Raw genomic sequence first — 10,200 nt, forward strand, 5'->3', positions numbered from 1 at the left:
GAAGTAAAGAGTCGGAGCAACAGGAAGTAAAGAGTGGCAGCTACAGGAAGTAAAGAGTCGGAGCAACAGGAAGTAAAGAGTGGCAGTTACAGGAAGTAAAGAGTCGGAGCAACAGGAAGTAAAGAGTCGGAACAACACGAAGTAACAGGAAGTAAAGAGTCGGAGCAACAGGAAGTAAAGAGTGGCAGCTACAGGAAGTAAAGAGTCGGAGCAACAGGAAGTAAAGAGTCGGAACAACACGAAGTAACAGGAAGTAAAGAGTCGGAGCTACAGGAAGTAAAGAGTGGCAGCTACAGGAAGGAGTGAGCAGAGTCACCAAAGTACTGGGAGAAGATCTGAGGGTGCGCTTGGTGGAACTGCCTGAGCAGGCGGTTCCTCTCCCTTGACGGGGTCCGGGGGTCCAGGTGGATGCTCGTCAGGAGTCTCCACAGCTCCTGCTGGGTGGTGCTGTTGCTGGAGGCCTGCGGGCAGGGGGCGGAGCCTGGAGGACAGGCGAGGGGAAGCGTCAGTACAGACGGACACGAATCATCTCAACCAAAGTTTAAGAACTTCCCGGAGAACGAGCTCCGTCAGGTTAGTTCCTACCCGTCACATCAGGCTGTGTCCCCTGGACGAGGCCGGCCAGCTTGTCGCTCACGTGTTTGTGCAGAGCGCCGGGGATCTGCAGAGACAAACAGTCTGTCACAACGGGGGACACCGTCTTCTCCATGTCATCTTGTTGTATTTCCTGTAGGTCCTGTAGGTCTGCAGGTCGTCCGCCGCCTGACGCTGCGGCCGTTAAACCAGCAGGTGTAGAAGACGGACTGAGGAGGAACCGTGGTCTTGTTACCTTGAAGATCTCCTGGATGTTGCTGAGCATGAAGACCAGCAGCAGGTCCTCCTGGTCCCTGGACAGGGTCTTGCTGTGGAGGATGGCTCTGGAGAAGCTCCTCCTCACCGCCAGTCTGTTCTCCACCTGCAGGAGCAGCTCAGGTTAGGAGTCGCCTCGCCGCTCGCCGAGCGTCCCAAGCTAGGCCTCACCTCCTGGTCCAGTCGGACCTGGTCCGGGTCTGCGGCCAGAGACATGAAGGTGAGCAGGAGGCGGAGCTCGTCCCGGCGGCGAGGCGGCAGCAGCTTCAGGCTGAGCTGCAGAGCCTCCAGGGCCTGGTTCAGACGGGCCTCCACTGTGGACAGCACAGGGACCATCCGCACATACAGCCACCCAGAGGGGGGGGTGTGTGTGTGTGTGTGTGTGTGTGTGTGTGTGTGTGTGTGTGTGTGTGTGTGTGTGTGTGTGTGTGTGTGTGTGTCTCACCCAGCAGCTGTGTGATGGCGGTGTACACGTCGCTCATGCTGTGCGGCAGCAGCGAGGTTCTGCCGGCGTCGCCGTAATGTTTGACCAGCGTGTCGAACAGCAGGATTTTGCAGCGAGCGGCGCCGAGCGCTCGAGGACGGTCGTCACCTGCCAAAGAAAAAAAACCTCCACACTGAGAAACGCTCGGGGAGCCGTCCTACGACAATGGTGCCGTTACGGGTTCTAGCACTTGCCTCCGGCCGGGTCTCGGTCGCCGCCCTGCTGGTCTCCGGCGAAACGGTGAGGAAGCTCCCGGCTGAGCGGCGCCACCAGCTGATCGGGAAGGAAGTCCAGACAGTCCAGAGCCGCTCGCAGCCACTCGTCCTCCCTCAAACATCACACTCAGTCACAACTCATCCTCCACATGCATAACAAGCTCGGAAAACTCTTCTGAGGGGCAGTACAGCAAGTCAGAAAGGAAGAGTCGCTCGGGAGTCCGGGCAGAGAAGAGTCAGGTGAGGGAAGAGTCGGGTGAGGGAAGGGTCGGGAGTCCGGGGAAAGAAGAGTCAGGTGAGGGAAGAGTCGGGTGAGGGAAGGGTCGGGAGTCCGGGGAAAGAAGAGTTGGGAGTCGGAAGTCCGGGGAGAGAAGAGTCAGGTGAGGGAAGAGTCGGGAGTCCGGGGAAAGAAGAGTCAGGTGAGGGAAGGGTCGGGAGTCCGGGGAAAGAAGAGTTGGGAGTCGGAAGTCCGGGGAGAGAAGAGTCAGGAGTCAGGGGAGAGAAGAGTCGGGAGTCCGGGGAAAGAAGAGTCAGGTGAGGGAAGAGTTGGGAGTCCGGGGAGAGAAGAGTCAGGTGAGGGAAGAGTCGGGAGTCCGGGGAAAGAAGAGTCGGGGGAGAGAAGAGCCGGGACAGAAGCGTCGGGAGTCGGGGGAGAGAAGTGTCGGGAGTCGGGGGAGAGAAGAGTCGGGAGTCGGGGGAGAGCAAAGTCGCTGATCCAGACGTACTGCGAGTCCCTGAAGGCTCGGAGGATTTGCCGGTCCAGCTGGTTGCTCCTGCAGAGCAGGTCCGGGTCGCTCTGGGCCGGGGGGGCGGAGCTGGCCGGGGAGGAGGGGCTCTGGAGGCACTGCAGCACACCTTCCAGCAGGGGGAGCTCCACCAGGCTCAGGAGCCTGAGAAGAGTCTGCTCCTGCCACACCTTGTCCACCACTGCAGGACGAACCACAACCAGGATCACGACTCTTCATTTTACCTCCAGGAACCGCTTTGACCCGGCGGGTCAGAGGAGCGGCAACTCACAAGATGGCGGCAACATTGAGTCAGTCTTCGCTCTGCTGGGACTCAGACTCTCCATCCGAGGCTCCGCCGTCAGTCCCCAGGAGACGCCGGCGTCCGGCGGTGCGAGTCGGAGAGGACTGGACGTCTGGACCACGTGAGAACCAGAAGGACACAACTGCTCCTGCAGCCTGAAACGCAAAACACTGAACGTCAGCTGATCGCACGGAGGGAGACTCAAAAACTATTAACCCCAATTGCATGAAATCTTCTGGGATGATTTGTCATCATCAAAGGACCAATCCAGTAGATTTTCTGAATAATCCCCAAAAACTGTAAAAAATGTCCCATTCAAAGTGGAAGAGAGATCAAAGGAGATCAGCGCCTGTTGCTATGGAGACATGGCTTTCTCAAAAACTTCACCTGAATTGTATGAAACTTTCAGGGATGATTTGTCTTTATCGAAGGATGGTGCCACAACATTTTAAGAACGGTTGGGTCAAAGGTCAAAGGTCACGAAAAGGTCAAAAACGTGTTTTCATCATGACGCCGTCAGTTTCAATCCGATTGATGTCGAACCAACGACAAAATGTTCAGTTTTAAATTCCTTCTCCTCTGACATGTCACATGATGCAGTGATGTCATTACCCTGGTTTGCGGTTGGGGGTCAAAGGTCGGGGGGGGGGGTCACATGGAAATAGTAAAATGTGTGAACATCCGTGTCAAACGGGGACAACATGAAGCGACTCAAATTCCAGGACAGCTGATGGAAGGAGTGGTGGATCAAATCTGCTGGTTTCCATGGTGACGGATGTGGCGTTAGCGGAAAGCTGCGCTCTACCGAATGTAGCTCTAGTTTACGAGATTTTAACAACCTTACGAGAGACTCCTCTTCTAGCTGCCCCCACTGAAAAGTGCAGAGTCATGATAATTTTGGGACTTGCTGAGCGAGAGAGGGGGTACCTGTCCAGAGGAGCCGTGCAGAACAGTTTGTGGATCCCGTTCCCCAGCGCACCTTTTTCCAGCTCGTCCACCGACGGCGAGCAGGCGTCCACGAACCTGCGCGACGGCAGAGTCCAGCAGGGGAGGAAGTTTCACTGACGGACTTTGATGAAATGTGTCGGACTGTTATAGTCTGGATGTGCGAGTCCCACCTGTAGAGGGCGCTGCGGCTGTCCTGAAACACGTCGCGCTTCTTCTCTTTCCCGAACACTTTAGTTCCCACGGCCTCGAACACACCGCAGTCCAGCAGGGCCTGACACACACACACCACCTTGTCCCGGGACACGCTGGCACCTGACACACACACACACAGTCAGACAGTGTGTGTGTGTGCACGCTGTGCGTGCGCTCACACACACCTTGCAGTCCTCTGATGTGGCCGACGTGCTCCAGCAGCACGTCGGCGGCCTCCGAGCCGAGGAAACAGTCGCCGTGGGACTTGAGGTGAAGTCGCCGTCGCTTCACCGTCACGTTGGTCCGGAGGAGGGAGATCAGGCTGCTCCACACCGACACCGAGGACGACCACTGCACCGGCCTGGTGGACACTCCACAACCTCTCACACACACACACACACACACACACACACACACACACACACACACACACACACACACACACACACACACACACACACACACACACACACACACACACACACACACACACACACACACACACACACACACACACACACACACACACACACACACACACACACACACACACACACACACACACACACACACGATGAACGCTGGATTTATTCAACACATCAAAAAAAAAAATCCTTATTTACAGAACATTACGGCTTTTTCCATAAATAACCGACTTTGAAACTGATATTTAAAGGATTCAAATCCTTGATGATTCCATATTTGACGGTTTTGTGCCGAACTGACAATCAGTTTCATGCAAAATAATAAATAAAATTTGTCTCCATTTTGGCTCATTTGACTTGTCCGGGTTGTTTCAGAAATAACAGTGGTCTAAAATAATAAATCTGGTATTTTAAAGATTCAAATCCTAGAAACGGTTGATGATTTGGTCGATATTTGCAGGGCTGAGGTGAATTCATAGATTTGAGCGACAACGATTGTTAAATGAAAATAACAGCGACGTCAAGTCATTTAAAAGCTTTAAAAACGTTCAAAATGATTGATTTGATAGATTCTTGCAGGGCTGAAGCTAGTTAAAGAATTTGAGCAGAAAAATACAGAAGAAGTCACATTTTTATATGCATCGAACAGTGATTTTTAACATTTAAACATTTTTAATGTGAAAATTACAGTAAGAAAAAAAGTGACAAAGTCATTTAAAATCGTTAAAAATTATTATTTGATAGACCTGTTCATGCCTGGTGTTCATGAAGAGATTTATGTAGAAACATGTTGAGTTTAAATCGTTTTTCTTTCTGGTTTTCAGTCATTTAATGTAGTAAAAGCTGTGCCACATGTCTAAAGAGGTTAAACTCCGCACCGAGCTGCAGAACTCAGCAGCTGGAAGGTACGTTGGATAAACTCACCTTGAGGACGCACGCACAGTTTCTCCGCCAGGTTGAGGGCGGCGGCTCGTTCTCTGATCGAGGACATGGCGAGGAGGTTCGTTGTTGAAGCAGCAGCACCTTGTTTCACTCCCCAACAGGCTGCAAGAGCCTGAACTCAAACGGAACCTCCGCCTGCCTCTGCAGCTTTAAGCAGCGGCCGCTAGATGGCGGCAGAGCACCGAGAGCAGGCGAGAGCACCCGCACGAGGGAGGCCGCGAAACACCTGAAGTGTCACGTGATATAAAACGAACAGCCTAATCTGATCGATTCCTATTATTTATATGTGTGTGGGGTTATTTTTAGCAAATGTTGGTAAAATTGAGTTTGAGCTATAAATATCACACAAGATATTATTTAACTTGTGCAAGTGTGTTGATATTTCCGTGTATTTAATATATTTAATATGTGTGTTTAAGTTAATATACTGCTTTATTTTAGAATATTTAATCTGTATATTTTGGAAAATATATTTATGTTATTTTGGTATATTCAATGTGTCTATATGCTGCTTTGCTTATTCTGAATATTTTGATAAACATGTTGACCTCAGTTTAGTATATTTAATGTGTATATATTGGTATTATTCATCTTTATATTTTGCCAAATATTTTGATGTTATTTTAGTTTATATTGCGGTGTATGTTTATTTCATTTTGGTATATTCAATCTGTCTATATTGGTGAGTATACTTGTTATAGTTCAGTCTATTTTACTGTATGCTGATGTTATCCGTATATATGTTGATCTTATTGAATTGTATTTGCTGTATATAATGAGCTACCTATTGATGTTATTTTCATGTAACATCTAAATATATTGACAAATATTTTGATGTGACGTCGGAGTGTTTAAGCTTCCTATGCTATGATGTATCTTCACGCTATTGATGTTTTCATGTGTGTAATCTGTAGAAACAGTTTTATATATTGATGTACTTTAAGTATATTTAATTAAAATGGTTATATTTACTCATATGTGTCATTTTTGTGGATTATTCTCCATCAATCTATCTATCTATCTATCTATGAAGAAAAATCATTTTTTTATTTTTTATTTTTATTGCCGATGGAAAGTTTGGAACAACTTAGGCGTCCTACAGATGCCTGAAGGACCCCTCAAGGTCATGCTCATTGGATCAACTACCAAGGTAAAAAGTTTAACTTTATAAACATTTTTTCTAAATGGAACATAATCAAACTCCTCTTCACATTAAATGTATGGATATAAATATTAACTTGCTATGAAAGTAATGTTTGTTTTGTCCACGTTAGCGCAGGAATGTCATGCTACCAAGGATAGCCTGTTAGCATTTAGCTCACGTTCAGCCGCAGTTTGAGTCATTTTGTATCTTCAGAAAAGCTCGAAGTGCCTGGAAATACATTCAAAGCCAACTCTGAGTGTTTATGAAAACATTTCTGCAGCTTTTAAATATTTTTGAGCCTGATTGCTTTTATGAAAATCGACCAAATTATACGCGGCACAGCCCGGTGTTTCGAATTAATTAGTTTCTGTGTTAACTGGTTATTTTGGATTCCGTCGTTGCAGCAATAAATACAATATAACTCACAACAGGTACGACCCTTCTAAACTTGAATGCAGGTTTAACAGCGTTCACAGGATAGCTGCGGAATTCTGTCGTTTTTATAATTATCTGCTGTTCATCGCAGCAACAAGAGATGTTGAAGGAAGTCGGTAATCAGTTAACAGGGAAACCAGTTAATCCGTAACACCGGATCGAACGCTCGAACGCGCTAAATGTGATTTTATTTATTTTGAGTGTTTCTTCAGTTTTACAGGGGGATAGTTGATTTAAATTTACAACATTTTATGTCATACAGCTGTCATTTATAACCATGCTGACTTAAGTATGGGCAGACTTGTTATAACATTTCCTAAAGAAGTAACAATAACTACAACAAATTTACATTTTACGACCTAAAGGTTTAGTTCTTATAATTGTCAGCCTTATTTACATCCCACCTGCTGGCCACAGGACAGGAGTCAGAAGTATAAAAACACTTTTTTTCTGTTAATCTGTTCTTCTGGTTTTAGCCCAGGATTCTTTGTTCGTCACGGTTCTTTTGTCCCTCACAAGTTTCTCACCCTGAACTCTTTAGGCTGCTTTCCTTCAGTTTTCTGCTTTTACTTTAAGCTCTGCTGTGTTGATTTTTTTTTTAATTTTGGAGACGTTTTTCGTAGGTAAACACAGTAGTAGTGGACGTTGTTCTGTTCATGTAGCAGCTTTCTGTGGTCATACAGTGACATCTAGTGGTGTCTAATGGGATATTCTGATAAACATGTAAGTCAGTTCTTAATATGTTTTATAATCCGACAAACAAAAAGTGAGACTTGTAGTCCAGAGAATATGGTAAAGTCATGGATGCTGTAAGAAAGAGAAATATTGGCGTTGTCTGTCAGTTCCGTTACTGTAGCAGCTTTCTGTGGCCATACAGTGACATCTGGTGGTCACAGATGGTTTGTACTACTATATTTTTTATTTATAAGTTGTACGATTAGCCAAATGACAACAAAGTCTGACAGATATTTTTTAAAAACATTGACGGCTGTTCTTCAGGCTGCAGGGTTCTGCTCCTCTGTGTTTTGTTGTGTTTTGCTGTGTTGTGTTGAATTGAATTGTGTTGTGTTGTATTGTGATGTGTTGAATTGTGTTGTGTTGTGTTGTATTGTGTTGTGTCGCATGGCGTTTGCAGGTTCTTTCTGTGTGTATGCAGGATTTATGGTCCTGGTCACTGTAGTAACTAGTAGTTGAGCACATGCTTAGTAGAGCCAATCAGAACAATGTTTCCTCCGTGGTGTCATGACTCCCAGTCCATATTCTGGACCTGGTAGTTTTGTTTTGACAGTCACCTTAATAACAATCCAACTTAGTGGTTTTATTTTGACAGTCACTGTAATAACAATCCAACTTGGTGGTTTTATTTTGACAGTCACTGTAATAATAGTCCAACTTGGTGGTTTTATTTTGACAGTCGCTGTAATAACAACTCAATTTGGTGGTTTTATTTTGACAGTCACTGTAATAACAATCCAACTTGGTGGTTTTATTTTGACAGTCACTGTAATAACAATCCAACTTGGTGGTTTTATTTTGACAGTCGCCGTAATAACAACTCAATTTGGTGGTTTTATTTTGACAGTCACTGTAATAACAATCCAACTTGGTGGTTTTATTTTGACAGTCACCGTAATAACAATCCAACTTGGTGGTTTTATTTTGACAGTCACCGTAATAACAATCCAACTTGGTGGTTTTATTTTGACAGTCACCGTAATAACAATCCAACTTGGTGGTTTTATTTTGACAGTCACCGTAATAACAATCCAACTAGGTGGTTTTATTTTGACAGTCACCATATTCACAATCCAACTTGGTGGTTTTATTTTGACAGTCACCGTATTCACAATCCAACTTGGTGGTTTTATTTTGACAGTCACCGTATTCACAATCCAACTTGGTGGTTTTATTTTGACAGTCACCGTATTCACAATCCAACTTGGTGGTTTTATTTTGACAGTCACCGTATTCACAATCCAACTTGGTGGTTTTATTTTGACAGTCACTGTAATCACAATCCAACTAGGTGGTCCTTCCACTAGAACGTTCTCCCAGTGTTCATGTGTAGAGCTCATTGTTCTCTGCAGTGTGTGAGTGTGTGTAACAACAGCACCAACTAGTGGCCCAACATGGAAACTAAATAGTTTTCAGCGTTTCCGTGGAAACGGAATGTCTTCAGAACATTGTTATAGAAACAGAAAAGTTTTCTGAGACACAAACTCCAGGATGCAGCGGTTTCTCCTGAAACGTGGTGTAAAGATTCATGTGATGTTTCTCAGTGTCTGAGGTGAACTTGTGGCCTCGGTACTTTATTTGCTATCTGTACTCCGATTACATATGTTGGGACTGTTAACGGTGCTCCGGCTGTCACCGTAACTCAGCCAGAGGTAACGCCGACATTATTCCGCCCGACAGAAACGTTCCAGTTTAGCGGCCGCCTCTTCTTTTAATCTGCCTCTCCGTGGCTCGGAGCTGGTGGTTAATACCCGCTCATGTGGATCGCCGCCGTCGGTTCACTCCCAGCGCTCTTCACAACGGCCGCCGCCCGACACACGAGCCCCTCCCCTCCCCTCCCCGGCGGGGTCACGGTGTCACTTTATGATAGTAGCCAATTCCAGCAGGGATCATTTCATCCTCCGGCGTGATGGATTCCAGCGCTGCTTAGATGGGAGAAAAAAGGTCTGTTCTATTAAGAGATCAGCGGCTGGTGGAGACCTCCCACTCAAATAGTTATATTTCCCTGTGTGTGTGTGTGTGTGTGTGTGTGTGTGTGTGTGTGTGTGTGTGTGTGTGTGTGTGTGTGTGTGTGTGTGTGTGTGTGTGTGTGTGTGTGTGTGTGTGTGTGTGTGACAGACACACGGAGACAGTTGATAAGACCGTCCACAGGTCAAATTAAATAACCCAGATAATTTAAAAAGCATTGACGTTGCAATTCGTCCGCTGACTGTTATTGCTCTGACCCCTATTAGTGCCAATGGGCGGCGGCGTTGGAACCTGGGCGGCTGATGGCGGCTGATGGCGGCTGATGGCGGCGTGATCGTCTGTGGTGTAAAACAGAGCAGCGAAGGAGCCTAACGGTCGTTCCAAAGCCATTAGGTTGGATTGGTTAGATTACCGGGGCTTTAATGTCCGAGCACGTCGCTTCCAGCAGAATCGTTTAGCAGTAAAAATTGCAGATGAGGAAGTAATTATCGGCCCGTAAGCGTCGCTGCTTATTAAAGTGCCTTTTCTATTAAAACTCAATTTGTTTTTGAACAGACGAGTCACGACGATGGAGCCGGACAGACACTCCGGGACGACGTCCAACCACAACGCCGTAAGTCACACAAACATAAATTCAATAAATATCAGTCTCTGTGTACTTTGCTCTAAATATTGCACCAACATTTTATATCAATTATGTCTTATTAACGGATTCATTCTGTGTTTAGTACGTTAAATAATCACTTATTTTTATACGATTGAATAAACAATTAGTAGTGCTGTTGACGGCTTCATATCTGTTGGTAAACGTTTACAGCTAAAGTCTCCAAACAA

The 10,200-nt window shown here is 46.3% G+C and overlaps 1 protein-coding gene across 1 annotated transcript; it reads right to left on the reverse strand.

The window, feature by feature from the left end:
• Positions 1-290: 290 nt before the first annotated feature.
• LOC308116581 (DEP domain-containing protein 7-like) lies at positions 291-5,133 on the reverse strand (the record flags this gene model as incomplete). Its single annotated transcript, XM_080474835.1, has 12 exons — positions 291-481; positions 586-661; positions 830-955; positions 1,021-1,163; positions 1,295-1,441; positions 1,528-1,661; positions 2,274-2,475; positions 2,566-2,732; positions 3,505-3,600; positions 3,696-3,837; positions 3,903-4,097; positions 5,067-5,133. The coding sequence occupies 12 exons, from the start codon at positions 5,131-5,133 to the stop codon at positions 291-293; spliced, it is 1,686 nt and encodes a 561-aa protein (XP_080330961.1).
• Positions 5,134-10,200: the final 5,067 nt, after the last annotated feature.

This window comes from Lipophrys pholis, assembly GCF_963383615.2.
Source record: "Lipophrys pholis genome assembly, chromosome: 11".
NCBI classification, from domain to species: Eukaryota; Metazoa; Chordata; class Actinopteri; order Blenniiformes; family Blenniidae; genus Lipophrys; species Lipophrys pholis.